Source organism: Oryctolagus cuniculus, chromosome 3 (assembly GCF_964237555.1).
Source record: "Oryctolagus cuniculus chromosome 3, mOryCun1.1, whole genome shotgun sequence".
NCBI classification, from domain to species: Eukaryota; Metazoa; Chordata; class Mammalia; order Lagomorpha; family Leporidae; genus Oryctolagus; species Oryctolagus cuniculus.
In genome coordinates this window covers 65,291,028-65,313,526 of record NC_091434.1, presented here as the reverse complement: position 1 = coordinate 65,313,526, position 22,499 = coordinate 65,291,028, and the positions used below count along the sequence as shown (strand labels likewise).

At 38.4% G+C, this 22,499-nt stretch overlaps 1 protein-coding gene across 21 annotated transcripts in view; it reads right to left on the bottom strand.

Moving 5' to 3' along the window:
• The window catches only part of LNPK (lunapark, ER junction formation factor), a 105,560-nt gene that overhangs the window by 19,539 nt on the left and 63,522 nt on the right, over window positions 1-22,499 (bottom strand). For all 21 annotated transcript variants that reach the window (XR_011387248.1, XR_011387247.1, XR_011387250.1 and 18 more), the window contains one exon: window positions 13,481-13,693. Coding sequence is in view for 16 of the 21 variants with exons in the window: in XM_070070653.1 (XP_069926754.1) it covers window positions 13,481-13,693 (213 nt within the window). In the remaining 5 variants the exon portion in view is untranslated. The remainder of the gene's footprint in view (window positions 1-13,480; window positions 13,694-22,499) is intronic.

Below are 22,499 nucleotides of genomic sequence, written 5' to 3'. Positions count from 1 at the left end.
TACTGGTGAGGCTGTGGGGAGAAAGATTCCATAATCTACTGTTGGTGGGAATGCAAGCTAGTACAGCTATTATGGAAGACAGCACGGAGATTGCTCAGAAAGCTGAAAACAGAACTACCATATGAGCCAGCCATCCCACTCCTGGGAATTTACCTAAACTAAATGAAATAAAATCAGCATATGAAAGAGTTATCTGTATCCCCATTTATACTGAAGCTCAATTCACAATGGCTAAGATAAGGAATCAACCCAGATGCCCATCAACCAATGACTGGATTAAGAAAATGTGGCACACATACACTATGGAATATTACTCAGTTGTAAAAAAGAATAAAATCCTGTCTTTAACAACAAAATGGATGCAAGTGGAAATCATTATACTTAGCAAAATAAGCCATCCTCAAAGGACAAATATGTTTTTCCTGCTCTGGGGTAACTAATAAAGAGTACAAAGAAAGTAATGTACAATTATTTGCAATGCAATCTGCATAAAATATTCCTGTGCATAAACTAATGAGAGGAAGTGCCTTAAAGTCAAATGAAGTTAATTATAACCACATGGGAAGTATTTAGATGTTACATCATCATTAGTTGTATTTCATTGAAAGAAATTATGAATGACTAATTACCTAAAAAATGTATATGGGTGAAATGGCCATTTATACATTCAATTATTGTTTATGGCCATTGTCTATATTCTCACTAAACTAATGTCTTTTTACTTTTTTATTGTTAAGCTTCTTATCTCATGAACTATTAAGCTTTTTTACTGCATGAATTTAAGATATGTTACCTCAAAAACTAAAAAAAAAAAAGACAGGAAGAAAAGTAGAAAAAAGGAGGGTGAAAGGGAGGGAGGGAGGAGTGGAATATCATTATGTTTTACTTTTTAAAGATTTATTTATTTGAAAGGCAGAGTTATAGACAGAAGGAGAGACAGGGAGAGAGGTCTTCTATCTATTGGTTCTCTCCCCAAATGGCAACAATGGCTGGAGCTGGGCCAATCTGAAGCCAGGAGCTTCTTCCTGGTCTCCCACGCAACTGCAGGAGCCCAAACACTTGGGCCATCTTCCACTGCCTTCCTAGGCCATTAGCAGGGAGCTAGATCACAAGTGGAGCAGCTGCGACTTGAACCAGCACCCATACTGTAGTTGGCTTAACCTACTACACCACAGTGCTGGCACCATTATGTTCTTAGACTTGTATCTACAAATCATATTGAATCTGCTAAAAATTAATTAAAATGAAAATGAAAAATAAATAAATCAGTAACAAAACACTAAGTATTATACAAACACATGAAGCCTGAACAATAAACTTCTGAATAATGGCTCACTGAAGAAAAATCTAGAGAAATTAAAAAGTTATCTTGAGGGAAAAATATATAATCCAGTAGTTAAGGCATCTGAATTCCACTTAAGAATGCTTGGGTTCACTGGCGCCACAGCTCAATAGGCTAATCCTATGCCTGCGGCGCCAGCACACCGAGTTCTAGTCCCGGCTGAGGCGCCGGATTCTGTCCCGGTTGCCCCTCTTCCATGTCAGCTCTCTGCTGTGGCCCGGGAAGGCAGTGGAGGATGGCCCAAATGCTTGGGCCCTGCACCCACATGGGAGACCAGGAGAAGCACCTGGCTCCTGCTTCGGATCAGCACGATGAGCCGGCCACGGCAACCGTTGGAGGGTAAACCAACGGAAAAGGAAGACCTTTCTGTCTCTCTCTCTCTCTCTGTCCACTCTGCCTGTCAAAAAAAAAAAAAACAACAACAACAACAAAAAACAAACAAACAAACAAACAAAAAAAAGAGTGCTTGGGTTCGACTCCCAACTCTGGTTCCAGTTCCTGATCTGAGTTACCTGTTAATGCAGTCCCTGGTAGGCAGAAGTTGCCTCTCCAGTAATTAGATTGTGACACCCCCTTAGAGACTTGGATTGATTTCCCATCCCCTTGTTTCAGTCCTGGTGATGCCCCAGCCTTTGTGGGCACTGAGGAAGTAAACTAGTGGCTGGGATCTCTATTTGTCTTTCTCACTTTGGCCCTCTCTCTCACACACATAAATACATAAAAATACAAATAATTATTGGGGAATATTATAAACAACCACATGTCAACAAACTGAAAAACCAGTAAGAAATTTCTGGACATATAACCTACCAAAATTGAAATATGAGACATAGAAAATCTCAACAGACCAACAATGAATACTGAGATAATTAGTAATCAAGTCTCCCAACCATAACAAGCCCAGACCAGACAACTTCACTACTGAATTCTATCAATCTTTTAAGTTAGAACTAACAGCAATTCTTTTCAAGCTATTCAAAAAATTTAGACAGGGGAGATCCTTCCAAACTCATTCTACAAGGCCAATTTTACCTTAATCCCAAGTCAAACAATGACACAACAACAACAACAACAAAACTAGGTCAACATCCCTGATGAACATAGCTTCCAAAATTCTACACAAATTACTAGCAAATCAAATACAGAGTCACACATCCAAAAACAATCATATAACATTATCAAGAGGGATTATTTTACAGGTTGTAGAGACACAGTTCAACATCCACAAATTACAAAACATAATAGAATAAAATCAACAGACAAAAGATAAAAATCATATGACCATCTCCATAGATGTATAAAAAGCATTCATTGAAGTCTAGTATCCATTCATGACTAAAACCTGAACACATTATAGAAGGATATAGATAGAACGTATGGATATTAAAGGCTATGTGTGACAAACCCATAGCCAACATCATATTGAACTGGGAAAAGCTGAAAGCATTTCTTCTAAGATCTGGAACCAAAGACAACTACTCTCACCATTTGTATTCATTATAATCCCGGAAATTTTAGCCAGATCAATTAAGCAAGAGAAAGAAATTAAAGACATACAAATAGAAAAGGAGGAAGTCAAATTATCCCAGTATGTAGCGGACATGATTCTATATAGACAGAAACTGGAAGACTCTACCAATCAACTACCAGAAATAATAAATGAACTCAGTAAACTTGCAAGATACAAAATGAACATCCAAAAATCAACAGCATTTTTTATATTCCAATAACAAACTTGCCAAGAAATACTGGGGCAGGTATTTGGTGCAATCATTAGGATACTGCCAGGGACACCTGCATTCCATGCCAGAATGGCTGGGTTCAAGTCCTGGCTTCTACTCCCAATTCCAGCTTCCTACTGATGTGTATCCTGGAAGATAGCAGGTGATGGATCAAATTCTTGGGTCCCTGCCAACAATGTGGGAGACATAGATTGAATTCCTGGCTCCTAGTTTCAGCCTGGCCTAACTCTGGCTGTTGCAGACAGTTGAGAAGCAAACTAGCAGAAGGAAGGTCTCTCTTTCTGCTTTTCAAACAAATGTTAAAACTTAAAAATAATTCCGTTCATAACAGCTACAAAAATACACAATAAAATAAATACCTTGGAATCATTTCAACCAACCATGAGGAATACATCTACAACGAAAATTACAAAACACTTATCAAAGAAATGGAAGAAACACAACAAAGTGGAAATACCTCTGATCCATGGATTGGAAGAATTAACATTATATAAATGCACATTCTACACATAGCAATTTACACATTCAATGCAATCCTCATCAAAAATCACAGAACTAGAAAAAATAATCTATTTTTTGACTATTTTTCTAAAGATTTATTTATTTATTTGAAAGTCAGAGTTACACAGAGAGGGGAGAGGTACAGAGAGAGAGAGGTCTTCCATCCGATGGTCCACTCCCCAGATGGCTGCAATGGCCGGAGCTGTGCCGATCCGAAGCCAGGAGCCAGGAGCTTCTTCTGGGTCTCCCACACAGGCACAGGGGCCCAAGGACTTGGGCCATCCTCTACTGCTTTCCCAGGCCAAAGCAGAGAGCTGGATCAGAAGAGGAGCAGCCGGGACTAGAACTGGCGCCCATATGGGATACAGCGCTTCAGGCCAAGGAGTTAACCCGCTGTGCCACAGCGCCGGCCCCAAAAAAATAATCTTAAAATACATAGGGAAATACAAATTACTGAATAGCCAAACCAATCTTAAAAAGTACAAAGTTGGAGGCATCACAATACCAGATTTCAAGATTTATCACACAGCTATCAAAATCAAAATGACATGGAACTGGCATAAAGACAGAAACATGGCGGTCGGCGCTGCGGCTCAATAGGCTAATCCTCCACCTTGTGGCAACGGCACACCAGGTTCTAGTCCTGGTCAGGGCGCCGGATTCTGTCCCGGCTGCCCCTCTTCCAGTCCAGCTCTCTGCTGTGGCCTGGGAATGCAGAGGAGGATGGCGCAAGTCCTTGGGCCCTGCACCCGCATGGGAGACCAAGAGAAGCACCTGGCTCCTGGCTTCAGATCAGCGTGGTGCGCCGGCCGCAGCGGCCATTGGAGGGTGAACCAACGGTAAAGGAAGACCTTTCTCTCTGTCTCTCTCTCTCTTACTGGCCACTCTGCCTGTCAAAAAATAAATAAATAAATAAATAAATAAATAAATAAGATACATGGCAAATGGAATACAATAAAAGTTCCAGAAATGAAATGAATTCACACATCTACAGCCAATCCACCTTTGAGGAAGGCATAAAAACATACCCTGAAGAAAGGACAGCCTTTAATAAATTATGCTGGGAAAACTCACTATATATATATAGAAGACAACTCCCTCATTCCCATCACCTTATATAAAATTCAACTCAAAAGGAATCAAAGATCTAAATTTAAAACTAGAAACTATGAAATTAACTAGAAGAAAACAAGACTTTGCTATAGGCAATGACTTATTGGATAAGACCCCAAAAGCACAGGTGACAAAAGCAAAAATAGACAAATAGGATTTTATCAAACTAAGAATCCTGTGTACTGGAGAGGAAACAATCAAAAAATGAAGAGGCAACCAATACAATAGCCAAAAATATTTTCAAACTATTTATCTCAGAGAATACCTGACTATGTAAGGATCTCAAAAAAAGAAAAAAAAAAAAAAAACTCAAAAAAGAAACTATTCAGTTACAAATGGGAAAAAGATTTGAAAAGGCATTTCTCAAAAGAAATGCAAATAGCCAACAAATGCATGAAAAAAAAAGTTCAACACTAGCTATCAGAAAAATTTAAATCAAAACCATATGAGATAATATCTTGCTTTACTTAGAATGGTTATTATCCAGTAATAATAATAATAATAAATGCTGGTGAAGATGTGAAAAAAAGAAGCCCTTATACATTTTTCCTGGAAATGCAAAAATATGTAATATACAGTCATTATGAAGGACAATAAAAGGTTTCTCAAAAAAATAAAAATAGACCTCCCATTTGACCCAGCTATCCCATTTCTGGGTATATATCCAAAAGAACTGAAATTAGCAAATGAAAGAGGTATGTGTACAGCCATGTTCACTGCAGCAATATACACAATGCCCAAGATATGGAATCAACCTAGACGTTCATCAACAGATGAACGGATAAACAATATGTGAAACAGAATATTATTCAGCCATAAAAAAAGAATAAAATCCTGGCATCTATAGCTAAATGAATGGAACTGGAGATCATGTTAAGTGAAATAAGCCACTTTTTTCCTATGGGAAAGTGAAGATACTTGATCTGTACTTAGAATAGTGATTACTACATGCTAGGCAAGGCAGGGAGGAGGGAGATAGAAGGAGATCAGATAACAGTACCAAAACATAAACATTAACACAGTAAAACCACAGGAAAATGACTGCAGTTCACAACAGTATATTATATATGATATAAAGAACAGGAGAAGAGTTGCTAGGCTCTCAATAGAGGAAAAAGATAAGGAGATGGAAAAGATGGTTGCCTGGCTTTATTGGTTCATGCTGTATGTTTGTATTGAAGTACTGTACCATACCCTATACAAATGTTTAACTATAAGTTGTTAATCAAAAATAATAAAAATTTTGAAAACCCATAGATCCAAGAATATTAACAAATCCCAAGCACAGAGACACAGTTTTACACCAAGACAGAACATGATTAAATGGCTTAAAATCAATGATAGGGGTTGGCACTATGGTATAACAGTTAAAGCCGCCACCTAAAATGCCAGCTCAAGTCCCGGCTGTTCCCACTTCCAATCCAGCTCCCTGCTAATGAGCCTGGGAAAGTAGTGGAGATGGCCCAAGTGCTTGGGCCCCTGTACCCATAGCTTCAGCATGGCCTAGCTCCAGACATTATGACCATCTGGGGAGTGAATCAGCAGATGTGAGATCTCTCTTTCTCTCCCTCTCTCTCTGTAACTCTACGTTTCAAATAAATGAATCTTTAAAAAAAAAATCAAGATACACACAAAATCTTTAAGTAGCCAGAAAAAGATACATTATGTACAGTGAAAGAGACAAGAATGACAGCAGACTTCTTACCAGCATATATGTATGCCAGAAGACAGTGAAACAGTATCTTTAAACCTCTGAAAATTCCACTGTAAATACCTTTTCAAAATGAAGAAAAGGAAGACTTTTTCAAACATATAAAACTGAAAGTGTTCATCATTAGCAGTACTACATTACAAGAAATATTACAAGAAGACCTTTAGTCAGAAGGAAAGTGGCAGCAGACAGAAACCTAGATCTACATAAAGGATTGAGGAGTTATCTGATTGGTTACCACATGGGTAAACAAAAGACTGTTTATTTTTAAAATCACTTTAGGGCCCAGTGATGTGGCATAGCAGGTTAAGCCTCCACATGCAAGTGCCGGCATCCCATATGGGCACCAGTTCAAGTTCCACCTGTTCTACTTCCAACACAGTTCCCTGCTAATGCACCTGGGAAAGCAGCAGGATGACCCGCTCCCTGCTAATAAACCTGGGAAAGCAGAAGATGACCCAAATACATGGGCCCCCCCACACCCATGTGGGAGATCCAAAAGAAGCTCCTGGCTTCTGGCTTAGGGTTTGTCCAATCCTGGTCAATGTATTTCTGCCTTTCAAATTAATAAATAAATCTTTAAAAAACAAAAATAAAAATCACTTTAAAAGCTAATTCACTGCAAGGCTGGCGCTGTTGCATAGCCAGTAATGCTGCCGCTGCAGTGCCGGCATCCCATATGGGTGTCAGTTCAAGTCCTGGCTGCTCCACTTCCAATCCAGCTCTCTGTTGTGGCCTAGGAAAGCAGTAGAGGCCGACGCCACGGCTCACTAGGCTAATCCTCCGCCTTGCGGTGCCGGCACACAGGGTTCTAGTCCCGGTCGGGGCGCCGGATTCTGTCCCGGTGCCCCTCTTCCAGGCCAGCTCTCTGCTGTGGCCAGGGAGTGAAGTGGAGGATGGCCCAAGTGCTTGGGCCCTGCACCCCATGGGAGACCAGGATAAGCACCTGGCTCCTGCCATCGGATCAGCGCGGTGCGCCGGCTGCAACGTGCCGGCCGCACCGGCCATTGGAGGGTGAACCAACGGCAAAAGGAAGACCTTTCTCTCTGTCTCTCTCTCTCACTGTCCACTCTGCCTGTCAAAAAAAAAAAAAAAAAAAAGAAAGCAGTAGAGATGGCCCAAGTTCTTGGGCCCCTGCACCCGTGTGGGAGACCCAGAAGAAGCTTCTGGCTGCTGGCTTTGGATTGGCACAGTTCCAGCTTTTGAGCCAGAGGACAGAAGACCTCTCTCTCTCTCTCTGACTCTTCTTCTCTCTCTCTGTAACTCTGATTTTCAAATAAATAAATAAATCTTCAAAAAAAAAAAAAAAAAAGGCAAGTTAACTGCTTAAAGGAAAAATAATTATTACTGGGTTAAAACAATATAAATATAGGACAAATGTAGCACAAAGGCCAGGGGTAAGACATGCAAATTATACTCTTGTTAGATTCTTCAAAACCTTTTGTGATGTCGTATTATATCATTCAAAGGAAAACTGTGATAAATTAAAGATATGTACTATAACCCCAAAGCAGCCACTAATAACCCCAAAAAAGTGTTACAGCCAATAAGGCAGCCAAAAAGAAAAAATGTAATCAGAAAAGATAGAAAATGAGGAAAAAGGTAACAGAGAATAGGAGAAACAGAAAATAAATAAATAAATAAATAAATAGAACACTTAAACCCAAACATACCAATCATGATGTTAAATGTATGTGACCTGAATACTGTTATGATTGCCAGAATGAACACAAAACAAAGCTCAACATATGCTGCCTATCCAAAAATTACATTTTAACAAACAGGATAAAAGCAAAATTATAGAAAAAGATGTAAGCATGCCAACACCAATCAAAAGAAATGAATAATAGCCGTACTAATATCAAACAGAATAGATTTTAGAGCAAACAATATTACCAGGGTTAAAAATGGTAATTTCATAGAAACAAAGGAATCAATTCATCAAGAACACACAAAAATCCTAAAACACATATGGGCATCACAACAAAGCTTCAAAACATATGAAACAAAAACTGATCAAACTACATGAAAAAAAAAATGGACAAATAAGTACAGTTGGAGGTTTCAACATTCTTCTCTCAAAAATTAGGAGAATAAGCAGACAGAAAATCAGGAACAATACAGAGGATTTAAGCACTGCTATCTACCAACTTGACCATCATTGATATTTATACCTCTACCCAACAGAAAAAATATTTTCAAGTGAACAGAAAACATTTTCCAATATATGACATTCTGGAACATAAAACAAGTTTCAATACATTTAAGATTAAAATAATACAACACATGTTTTCAAACCCATACGGAATTAAATTAGAAACTGGAAACAGAAAAAATTCTGAAAAATAATCTCAAATATTTGGAAACTAAATAACATATCTAAATAACTGAAGATTCAAAGAAAAATCCAAAGGAAAACCAGAAAGTATTTTTAATGAATGAAAATCAAAAAACATAACAAAATTTATGATAAACAACCAAAGAGCTTGCAGGAAAATTTTAACATGAAGTACCTGTTTCGCAAAAGAAGATAGGATTTTTACATGCTTTCTACTTTCACCTTAAAAGAAGCTAGCTCACTAGGCTAATCCTCTGCCTGCGGCGCCAGTACCCCAGGTTCTAGCCACGGTTGGGGCGTCAGTTCTGTCCTGGTTGCTCCTCTTCTGGTCCAGCTCTCTGCTGTGGCCCGGGAAGGCAGTGGAGGATAGTCCAAGTGCTTGGGCCCTGCACCCACATGGCAGACCAGGAGGAAGCACCTGGCTCCTGGCTTCAAATCGGCGCGGCACGCTGGCCGCAATGCGCCGGCCATAGCGGCCATTTGTGGGGTGAACCAACGGAAAAGGAAGACCTTTCTCTCTGTGTCTCACTGTGAAAGAAAAGAAAGAAAAGAAAGAAAAGAAAGAAAAGAAAGAAAGAAAGGAGGGAGGGAGGGAGGGAGGGAGGGAGGGAGGGAGGGAGGGAGGGAAGAAAGAAAGAGAAAGAAAGAAAGAAAGAAAGAAAGAAAGAAAGAAAGAAAGAAAGAAAGAAAGAAAGAAAGAAAGAAAGAAAGAAAGAAGGAAGGAAGGAAAGAAAGAAAGAAGGAAAGAAGGAAAGAATACCAATTCTGTACAAATTTGTCAAGAAAACTGAAGAGGAAATATTTACTCATACTGTGAGGCCTGCATTAATCTGATATCAAAATATGAAAGAGTGTAAAAGGAAAATAAACCAGTTATTTCTAATGAACATTGATGTAAACACTTAAAGAGAATGCTAGCAAATGAAATCCAACTATCTGTAATGTATACATACACACACACATAAGTGTGTGTGTGTGTGTGTGAAAGAGAGAGAGAGAGAGAGAGAGAGGCAGAGAGAGTGAAAGGGAGAGATAAAGATGACAACACATCATGACCAAGTGATATTTATTCAAAGAAAACAAGGTGGCTTAACATTTAATTAAACAATATAACTCACTACATGAACAGACATTAAAACTAAATGCAAAATTCAATAGAAACATCTCAACAGGTGCAGAAAAAGCATTATCTACCATCCACTGATGAAAACCTTCAACTAACAGAATAGGTCAGTTCTTCAATCTGATAAAGGTATTTATTCAAAAAACTCTGGAACTAGCATGATGTTGAATGATGAAAGAGTAATTAGTTCTCCATGAAATGAACAAGGATGTCTGCTCTCATCGCAAAGGATCTAGCTAATCTAACAAGATAAGAAAAATGAATAAAAGGAAACCAGATTGGAAAGGGAAAAGCACTTTTTTCCACAGACATTGTGATCATCTAAGTAGAAAATAGCATGCAAAATCCAAAAAGTGAGTTTAAGGAAGATCACAAGACATAAGATCAACATACAAAAAAAAAACTATGTTTCTACATATACTAGCAATGGAAATGTTAATGAAATAATGTCATTTACAATAGCAACAAAAATATGAAATAGATGTAAATTTGACCCTAAAATTTATAAAAGCTATATACTGAATACTAGAAAACATCATTAAGAGAATTAAAGAACTAAACAAATGGAGAGATATACTATGTTAATGTAATAAATTAGGCAGTACCAGGAGAGATTAACATACAGTTAGGTGTAGAAGAAAAACAAAAATTTAGTTAATGATTTATATTACTATATGAAAATAAAAAAAACAGCTATATAGTCAAACTATGTCTGTTGTAACTCCATGACCTCTGAAGACTGAAAGAGAACTGTTTACAGATATACTGAATTTAGAGACAATACACTAGAAGGCATTGAGAACAAAGTGAGAAAATAAAATAAATAAAATGTGTTGTTTGAATTTGTAAAATAGGGCAAGATGAATTTCTAAGAATAACTTGGGTAACAATGGAGATTTATAAGGAGAACACATAGAAAATTCTGCAACAAAATGGGACAAACTTTGCTATACAAAGATTCAAGGCTTTCAAAATGGCTGTGACCAAAACTTTAAAGCATTCTAGACTGGCTTTATATTCTAATAGCAATACTATTTTAATATTTTAAAAGAATAGTAAAAACATTTTTCTCTGGAAATAATCACAAACCCAAAAGCTATCATTATGTAAAATAAAGAGTAATGGATATCAAAATTATAGCTATGAGCAAATGAAATTTAGGTTCTAGAACAAGTTCTTAGAAATCAAGAATATTTTTTAAGACAGCGAATAAATTAGTTTATTTGTGCTGATAATATTCATTTATTATTGAAAAATAAACTGGGGTCCAGCATTGTGGTGTAGCAAGTAAAGCTACCACCTGTGAGGTCACTCTGACATATGGACACCAGTTCATGTCCCAGCTGCTCCACTTTTGATCAAGCTCCCTACTCATGCCTGACAAAAGTAGCAGAAGATGGCTCAAGTTTTTGGGCTCCTGCACCCCAACATGGGAGACCCAGACAAATTCCTGGCTTCTGACTTCAGTCTGGCTCAGCTCTGGCCATTGCAGCCATCTATCTGGGAAGTGAACCAGTGGATGGAAGATTCATATTCTCTCTCTCTCTCTCTCTCTCTCTCCCCCTCTCCCTCTCTCTCTCCTTCTCTCTCCCTTTCCCTCTCTCTCCCTCCTTCTCTATGTAGCTCTTTCAAAAAATAAACCTTAAAAAAAATTTGGACACTGTCATCCCTAATTATCTTATTTTCTAACTGAATAAATACGGCAAAATAAATTTTGAAAGCATTTCATATAACAACTTTTACTGAAGTATTTTATTTCTACATATTCAAAGTGAGCTTGTACACAAATCTGGACACATAAAAAAGACTTCATAAAAATATCTTACAACCCTTGTATACTAATAACCTTTAAAATAATGTATCTTCATACTCATGCTGTTATGGACAGTAGTAATTAATACAAACATCAAAAGTAATCATTGTAGGAAAACTGGTCATTTTTACACAGCTTGGCAAACTATCAAGTACCTGCTGGTTATTAATTTTCAAACATATGGGAGCCCTGTGGTAATACACATTAAATTGATTCACTTACACAAATGAGGAATAATGAAAAAATGAATTATTAATACTCTCTATAATAAATCATTTAACTCATTCATATTTTGGGCAATATATGATTTAAACACAATCTCTCACACAGAAATTGTTTAAAACATCATCATAATATGTTATAGCTACCTAATAATGAAACTGAATCCATTATTCTTTCTATAGCTCCATACATACACAAACCATATAGTTCTTATTACTATTTAAAGGTACCTCAAAAAGTTTGTGGAAAAATGTAATTAAAAGCATGAGTTTATTTTGTTGTAAAATCTTTTTCCTAATACATTAAAAATGTATATTACTTAAAAAGTATGGATTTCAAAGTTGTTTTTAACACCAAAACAAACTCATACCTTTAATTCTACTTTCCACATTTTGATGAATCCCTTGTATTTATGTTGCTAAACTTTTATTTCTTAAAAACTGTTAGAATTTCTTTAAACCAGAACTTTAATTGATAAATCATAGGTATCTCAAATCAAGTGAAAGTTGAATAATTTTCAGTTTAACATTTTTCAGTTTTACAAAATATATGGCTGCCTTATAATGATGTCATTATCCACCAAATTTGAAAAGTTTTTTAAAAAGAACTACTTAAAAATTATAAGGCTGACATACATTTAATTTGTAGTCAGTCCTATTTGTTTATAAATTGGTAGTTTTTTAGTCTTCTAAAATTGTATGCTGTATTTTTGAAGGAAAATGGGAAAAAAATCTAACATAATAAGTAATATTTAATTTTATTACATAAATGCTGAATAACTAATAAAGATTTCTGCCAACATCAAAATCATTATAAATCATGTTAATAATTAGTTATGAAATACTATTCTAAATTAGCATTAAGTATCCTAAAATAAAATAATTTACTATTATATTCAATGATGACATATAAATCTACACAAAATAATATGATCTACTAAGGCAGTGGACTTCTATGCCCCAGCCACATTCCAAAAAAAAAACAAAAACCATGGGTAAGATGTTCCACTCCAGAACAGACTCTTCCCTTAAAGACCCACTCCACTGAAAGAGAATGAAGAAATAAAATAGTAAAGACAGTATGTTAAAAGAACTTTATAAAATATCAGAAAATACTATGGTTCTATTAAAAAAAATCTACCAGCTCTTATGAACAAAGGAATATTGTGCAACACAAGGCAGGAAATATTCTTCCCGAAATGCTGTCATGTTTAAAAATGTATGTGCAGGGTTTGGTAAAAGTGTTCCATCTCTATCTTATATAAATCTGGAGTCATCCTAATGTTGAATATAAAAAGATATGTTATATTGTTGACTACAAAATGTTCAAAGTTTTATTGCCATTTAAACAAAGAAGCCATAACAGTTAAATGAGCTCAAGAAATAGATTTCAGTATCACAAGGTGCCAGCTGTAAAGAGTTATGGCTAATTGAATATGGAACTCCTGCTTAATCAGATAACTGCTCTGCTATTTCCAAATGAAATGTTATTTCCATGCTGTCTGAAAATGGCCCATTTTATTGGTAACCAGAGAAAACAATATAAACTGTAAATAACATTAAGTGCTCTGTTTACCCATTCCAGGCACAGAAGTAGCAGGGGATCCAAGGCGTCTTGGTAACACATTTGACGGTACAGCTGAAGTAACAGTTCTTTCTGGGGGTCCACCAGGGGCTGAAGTATCTTTTGGTGGTGCAGGAGACACTGCAACTGGTGGAGAAGGGCCCTGGTTAGAGGCTGGTGGTGCTGGAGATAGGTTTCTTTGAGCTGTAGTTCGCTGACGAATCTCTGAGAAGAGTAAGTATATGCTAGATTTAATATACATCATACCAAATCAGCAACAAATGACTTACATTTATTAAAATATTGTGGCACCAGAAAGTATTAAAGAGTAAAAACTGCACATAGTAAGAAATTTATATAACACCTAAACAGAGTACTCCACTTCTGCACCTACAATCCAACTGCAGATTTTCATACAAGTCTATCTGCTGATATGACTTTTAAAAATAAATTCCAAAAAGAGTCACTCAATTATGTGTCACATCTTTTTTACAAAAAAAAATCCCAATTATGATAAAGAAAGTTAATCAGAATTAGCAAAAATTTCAAATCGCTAATCATTTTTCAAACTTAAAAAAATTGATCACTTTAAGAAGTGTATTCTGGAATTATCAAATAATCCATGAAATAATTAAGTAGTTACAGAAATGTGGGAAAAGTATTCTTTACTTTTAGATACTCATTTTCCCTTATGTTATTGCTGTCTTTTTAGGAAAATTTCTTTTTGCCAATACATTCAATAAAGGAAAACTTCCACTCTGCAAAAACAATGTGCTGCTGTAAATAAATCTTAGCTTTTGGTTGTAGAACAACAGGGATCTGTGAATGTGCCAAGTCCAGGCTGCCGCCCCTTTTTGTTATTTTATTGGAACAGAGTCCTGCTCTTTGTTTACACATTGTCTATAGCTGCTTTCAAAGAGTTGAGTAGTTGCAACACAGATCATATGGCTCTCATAGCCATTTACTATATTTACTATCTGGCCCTGCACAGAAAAAGTTTCATGATCCCTACTCAATAAAATAAAATTAAATCCTATCATTCTTTCCATTCCCAACAATATCTCTTATTTGAATATAATGGTAAGATCTCAAATCAAGAGGCCCTTACAACTTTTTAATTCCATTATTGCATTAAATTATCACAAATTCTGATTTAGTTGGCTGAAACTAAAAATGTTATATTTGAATCAGCATGAGTAGTAAAAAAGCACATTCCCAGAAGCAAAGTGTTTTATTTGGAATCTATTTGACACTTAAATATTTTCATAAAAAGTTCATTGCAAATCAAAGCAGAGCTCTAGTGTCATATCTCAATTCACCACAATCTAGTCTACTAGTTAAGAACCTAGGGATCTCCAGATGTAGCACAACCGGTTAAGCTGCCACCTATGATGCCAACATCCTGTTATCAGAGCAGTGGTTAGACACCTGAATGCTCCACTTCCAATACAACTCCCTGCTAATGCACTTGGGAAGGCAGCTGAAGATGGCCCAAGTGCTTGGGCCCCTGCCACCCATTGTGGGAGGCCCGTATTGACTTCCTTGCTCTTGACTTCAGCCAGGCCCATTTCTTGCCATTGCAGTCATTTGGGGAGTGAACTATTGGATGGAAATGTGCTCTCTCTCCCTCTCTGCCTTTCAAACAAGTAAATAAGTCTAAAAATAAATAAATAAATAAGGCCAGCTCTGTTACACAGTGGGTTAACGCCCTGGCCTGAAGTGCTGGCATCCCATATGGGTGTCGGTTTGAGACCTGGCTGCTCCACTTCTGACCCAGCTCTCTGCTTTGGCCTGGAAAAGCAGTAGAAGATGGCCCAAGTACTTGGGCCTCTGCACCCTCATGGGAGACCAGGAGGAAGCTCCTGGCTTCTGGCTTCAGATTGGTGCAGCTCTGGCCATTGCGGCCAACTGGGGAGTAAACCAGCAGGTGGAAGACCTCTCTCTTTCCCTCTCTCTGCAACTCTGACCTTCAAATAAATAAATAAATCTTTAAAAAATAAATAAATAAATAAATAAATAGTACCTAGGTGCTGCCACCAGATAGGTCTGTCTGGAGTCCTGGCTATAGCTATATGATCTCAGGTAACTTAACTTCAATAAACCAGGTGTTTCTTTGTAAAATTAGAATAGTGATATTCTTTACTCACAAGATTGATTTCAGGATTAAATAAAATAACATCTGTAAATTTATTTAATACTTATTATTTCAAATGACAATGCTTTCACACAATTATTTTCAAATGATTTTAGCTATAATTGCTGGGAAAACTGCTTTCCACTAGCTTATAATTTAGTCTCTAACCAAGCTATTGCAGTAATAAATAAAAAACCATTATAATTATATAAATGGAACTATATTTGCAGTTGCTACTTTCCATATAGATTATACAGAAAAGTTCAGATACTACTTTAACTAATCATTACCTAACACCTCCTGCAAATTAGCAGGCCATTTAATTATCATTCACTCATAGGAATATGGCTGAATATTAGGAATGTCATTAAATGCTGCAGAAGGTACAGAGATCAATGAAATCACAATAAAACCTGGCAATTTAAGTTAATTAAAAAATTACAAGCATCAAATACTGTAAATCATGTTTTAGCCAATATCCAGGTAAGACATATCTCAAAAATGACTTTTTTCTTCTAGATAATTAGAAGTTCAGCATTTATTAAGCTGTATTAAAGGAGCTATTATCCTTTCACTTCTTGAACAAAGACTGTGATTGCTTCCTCTGAATGTGCTTTTATTCTGTGAAAATTTACTAATATACTCTTTAAATATCACATGCATGTTACTAAAAGGTGAGGTCTATAACTAGTTAACAATACCAACTCTAGCATTCCATAAAGAGACATAGCTTAGTAATTTTAAATCTAAGTTTAGAAAAGGGAAAAGTGTTATAGAAAAGTCAAGAAATAGAGAAATGCAGTTTCATTATTTTCAAAGGAAAAGAAGGTAGCAATGGGTTGCAATATCACCAATAGTTCACAGTAGCTAATAATACAGTACTAAATCTATAGTTGGTAAATGTTATGAAATATTCTCATAGCCTTAATTTGAACATCTAAATTATTTGTTTTTAACTATTTCTCATTCATTTACATTTTATATGAATTATTCTAAAGTACTCAAAAAATTATATGAATTATACTAAAGTACTCAAAAAAAAGTCATATCATTTATAATCAAAATTTCCAATGTTTGAACGTGAAACACAATCTGTCAAAAATGAGTTACCATGCATTTCACATCAACTTCACAAAATATCATTAAGGAATGTTCTAGAAGATCAGGTCTTAACTGAAGGATGTTTCCGTTCTCATCAACAACCAACCAACCATTCAAAAATAATCACACTCACCAAATATGAGGACACGTCTATATTGCTTTTAAATTCAAAATGAAGCAAACAGAACCAAAATATAAAAACAAAAATCTGGGGCTGACGCTGCGGTGCAGCAGGTTAAAGTCCTGCCCTGAAGTGCCAGCATCCCATATGGGTGCTGGTTCTAGTCCCGGCTGCTCCTCTTCCAATCCAGCTCTCTGCTATGGCCTGGGAAAGCAGTAGAGGATGGCCCAAGTCCTTGGGCCCCTGCACCCACATGAGAGACTGGGAAAAAAAGCTCCTGGCTCCTGGCTTCAGATTGGTGTAGCTCCGGCCATTATGGCCATCTGAGGCGTGAACTAGGGGATGGAAGACCTCTCTCTGTGTCTCTACCTCTCTATGTAACTCTTTCAAATAGATAAAAAAAAAAAAATCTTAAAACACACACACACACACACACACAAATCTACATTACAGCAAACAAAAGAAAAAAGACAAAGTTCAAAACAATGGCAAAACAGCATAGTTGTACAAAACAGACTCTAGGATCAAACCGTCTTACTTTTAGCTCTAGTCTGTTTACTAGATGTGCATACAGCCTTCTCCAGATTGATGATATCTCTCAATTCAGCTTCCTCATAAAGACAACTTCCTTCTTATGGCTGGTGTAAAAAATTAAGTAAGAAAACCAACACAGAGTCCAAGATTGCTTAACAGCGAAAGCACATGCTGACTTTGACCATGGGAAGATAACAGTAGAAAAGCAGAGGAATTTCATTCCAAGGGCAGCGTTGCAGAGAAGTTTACAATAGAAATTCTACAGAAAGGAGAGAGATGCCATGAATCAGCACAGACAGTACAAACACACAGCAGTGAGCAGATACACCACCAGCAACTCCTACGGTCAGGAGTAGCAGCAGATGCCCTCTTCTTGGAGCAAGATGAGAGGTGTTTGCAGCAGTCCCTGTCACTGATAAGGAACTTTGAGGATCACAAGGTGCTCACCTAACCCAGTGAAGGGAGATCACATCGCTTTCTTCCGATCTCCACACAATGGCACCCAGTGACTAGCAGGGAGGAAGCATTATCTTAGTAAGGCAAGTAGAGGCTGCTTGCGGCTTATGTGCAAGCAGGAAGGGGATTGTATCTGAGGGATAAATCTACAGTCTCACTGACTTTGAATCTGGTCTGGAGGGTCATCAAGAGGCACTTAGGGCCGGCGCCACGGCTCACTAGGCTAATCCTCCGCCTAGCGGCACCGGCACACCAGGTTCTAGTCCTGGTCGGGGCGCCGGATTCTGTCCCGGTTGCCCCTCTTCCAGGCCAGCCCTCTGCTGTGGCCCGGGAGTGCAGTGGAGGATGGCCCAGGTGCTTGGGCCCTGCACCCCATGGGAGACCAGGAAAAGCACCTGGCTCCTGGCTCCTGCCATCGGATCAGCGCGGTGCGCCGGCCGCAGCGCGCCGGCCGTGGCAGCCATTGGAGGGTGAACCAACGGCAAAGGAAGACCTTTCTCTCTGTCTCTCTCTCTCACTGTCCACTCTGCCTGTCAAAAAAAAAAAAACAAACAAACAAACAAAAAAAGAGGCACTTAGGCCTGTGACGCACTCCTCTCATTCTATCACTGAATCAAACTGCCAAGGCAGAACAGCAACAGGCAGCTGCCTCTGGGAACATCTTGGCTCTCTCTGTGGATGGGGAAGGAATGTGGGTCTAAGAATAGATTCCCTCCTCCCTGTGACTGTGGGAGCCCTGCGTGCCATGTGAGAATTCTGTGAGTTTACAACAGGGTGTGGAATAGAGTTGGGTCTCTGGATAATCACTGTATCTGGCTGCAGATGCTCAGAATTCGCGGAGTGCCCAAGGTGGGTTGCTGCAGAGGGTCCCCTGCTCACACCGAGGATTGTGGTTCATGCACTGGCATGAATGGAGCTCTGTGAGCTCTGTGAGCTCACCATGGGCACTGATCACCTTGGCAGGGAGGAGGTGAGACTGTGAGCATGCAAACTAAGGTGAACATACCACCCCTCCTCACAGCAGAAGGGATCTGACACGCAAAACTTGGGTGTTTCCGTGAACACTTGTCCACCCTCCCTACAAGCACTGACGAGATCTCCCTGGCCCTACCCAGCACATGCTTTTGGATATCCACCAAAGGAGCACACAATCCACTATGCAACAGGGTCATACAGGAAAAGCCAACAAGTGTTTCCATAAATGCACAAAAATAAACACAGAAATACAAGAAACGTGAATAAGTAAAGACAATATGACTCCATAAAAGGAACATAACACTTCAGTATTAGAACGTGAAGACTGGGGCTGGTGAGGTGGCATAGTGGGTAAAGCCGCCACCTACAGTGCAAGAATCCCCTATGGGCGGGCACCAGTTCAAGTCCCAGCTGCTCCACTTCCAATCCAGCTCTCTGCTATGGCCTGGGAAAACAGTAGAAGACGGCCCAAGTGCTTGGACCCTGAACCCACGTGGGAGAATCAGAAGAAGCTCCTGGCTCCTGGCTTTGATTGGCCCAGCTCTGGGTTGTAGATATTTGGAGAGTGAACCTGTGGATGGAAGACCTCTCTCCTTCTCTGTCTCTGCCTCTCTGTAACTCTTTCAAATAAATAAATAAATCTTAAAAAATAAAATAAAAAAAGAATGTAAAGACAAACAGATTGGTGAAATGCCTGAAAAGAAATTCAAAAGAACAATCATAAGATTACTCAAAAGGCCGGCGCTGTGGCTCAATAGGCTAATCCTCCGCCTGGTGGCGCCGGCACACCGGGTTCTAGTCCTGGTCGGGGCACCGGATACTGTCCCGGTTGCCCCTCTTCCAGGCCAGCTCTCTGCTGTGGTCCGGGAGTGCAGTGGAGGATGGCCCAAGTGCTTGGGTCCTGCACCCCATGAGAGACCAGGACAAGCACCTGGCTCCTTCCTTCGGATCAGTGCAGTGCGCCAGCCGAAGCAGCCACTGGAGGGTGAACCAACGGAAAAGGAAGACCTTTCTCTCTGTCTCTCTCACTGTCCACTCTGCCTGTCAAAAATTAAATAAAAAATTAAAAAAAAAGATTACTCAAAAACAATGAGACGCAAATTCATAAGCTAAAGAATGAACGCTAAAGAATGAGTTAGGCCAGCGCCGGGGCTCACTTGGCTAGTCCTCCGCCTGCTCTGGCGCCCCGGGTCCTAGTCACGGTTGGAGCGCCAGATTCTGTCCCAGTTGCTCCTCTTCCAGTCCAGCTGGAAAGGCAGTGGAGGATGGCCCAGTTCCTTGGGCCCTGCACCCACATGGGAGACCAGGAGGAAGCACCTGGCTCCTGGCTCGGATTGGCACAGTGTGCCAGCCATAGCAGCCATTTGGGGAGTGAACCAACAAAAGGAAGACCTTTCTCTTTGTCTCTCTCTCTCACTGTCAAAAAAAAAAAAAAGAATGGGTTAAAGAATGTCATGTCCATACATGACATGGCTGAATAAAAATTTTGCTGGGAATTAGAGACACAGAAGAGAAATCAAACTGAAATATTAGAAAATGAAGAATTCAATATGTCAAATAAAAAGTACATTGAAAAGTTTTAAGACTTAAGATGTGGTGAGGCAGAAGAAAGAACATCCAAGCCAGGTGATAAATCTTAGGAAATATCTCAGTCATACGAAAAAAAAAAATTGAAAATAATGTTCAAGATTTATGGGATACCAGCCGGCGCCGCGGCTCACTAGGCTAATCCTCCGCCTAGCGGCGCCGGCACACCAGGTTCTAGTCCTGGTTGGGGTGCCGGATTCTGTCCCGGTTGCCCCTCTTCCAGGCCAGCTCTCTGCTGTGGCCAGGGAATGCAGTGGAGGATGGCCCAGGTGCTTGGGTCCTGCACCCCATGGGAGACCAGGAAAAGCACCTGGCTCCTGGCTCCTGCCATCGGATCAGCGCGGTGCGCCGGCCGCAGCGCGCCGGCCGTGGCAGCCATTGGAGGGTGAACCAACGGCAAAGGAAGACCTTTCTCTCTGTCTCTCTTTCTCACTGTCCACTCTGCCTGTCAAAAAATAATAAAAAATAAAAAAAATTTAAAAAAAAAAGATTTATGGGATACCATCAAACAACCTAACATACATGTCCTAGGAGTTTCTGAAGATTAGAAGACCTAATACCACAGAAGTTCCCCAATTTAGAGAAAGATGGAGACATTCAAGTACAGGAAACACACACAGAACTCCTAACAGAAACGATAAGGAAAGATCTTCACTATGACACAGGATAGTCAAACTATCAAAAGTAAAGATTCTAAACTGTGCATGAGAGAAACACCAGATTACCTTCAAAGGATCTGCAATTAGACTGACAGATGATTTCTCATCAAAAACTCTACAGGGTAGGAGAGAATAGAGAGACACAGTCCAAGTCCTAAAAGAAAAAAACTATCAACCCAGAATGCTGTACCCAGCAAAGCTCTCATTTACAAATGGAGGTGAAATAAAGACCTTCCAAAACAAACAGAAATTTAAAAAAGTGTCACCATTCATTCACCCTTACAAATGATACTTGAGCATGTGCTAAACACATAAACAAAGAAAGTCATCATCATGAAAGAATCTGAAAGGCAGAAAATCTTGAAGTAAAAGTACAAAAGAAATCCAAAGCAAACAATAGGAATATTTATGGGAAAATGGAAGGACAAATCATTACCTATCAATAATAACCGTGAATGTAAATGGACTAAATTCTCCAATTCAAAGATACAGACTTACTGAATGGATTAAAAAACAAGAGCCATCTATTTGCTGCCGGCAATAAAAAACGTTTCACCAACAAAGATACACACAGACAGAAAGTGAAAGGATGGAAAAACACATTCCATGCTAATGGAAAGCAAAAACCAGCAGGAGTAGCCATCCTGATATCAGACAAAAATAGAATTTAACACAAAAAAATATTTAAAAAGACAAAGAAGGTCATTATGTAATGATTAAGGAATCAATTCAACAGGAAGACATGACCACAGTAAATGTGTATGACCTAATGCCAGGGTACATGGTTATTTTAAACAAATGTTAATGGATCTAAAGGAAGACACAGACTCCAATACAATAATAATGGGGGACTTCAACACTCCACTTTCATCAAAGGAGAGATCAATTATACAGAAAACCAGAGCTAATCAAAACTATGAACCAAATGGATGTAACTGATATCTACAAAATATTTCATCCCACAGCAGAAGAACACACATTCTTTTCATCAGTACATGTAACTTTTCTAGGATAGATTCTATACTAGGCCATAAGGCAACTCACAATAAATTAAAAAAAAGAAATCATTAGATACATCTTTTCTGATTAAAATGTAATGAAGCTGGAAATTAACAACTAAAGAAATCCTAGAAAATATGTAAACACCTGGAGACTGAACAACATAATCCTAAATGAAAGAAATCAAAAGGGGAATCAAAAAGTTCCTAGAAATGAAGGAAGATGACAAAACAACCTATCCAAAGGGATATACAGGAAAAGTTAGAAGGGACGTTTATAGTAATTAGTATATATATCAAGAAATTGGAAAGGCATCAAATAAATCATATAACAATGCATCCAAAGGACTTGGAAAAACAACAAACAAACCCAAAATTAGTAGAAGGAAAGAAATCATTAAAATTTGAGAATAAACAAAATTGAGGCCAAAAAAAAAAAGATAAAAAAGATCAGTAAAATGAAGAG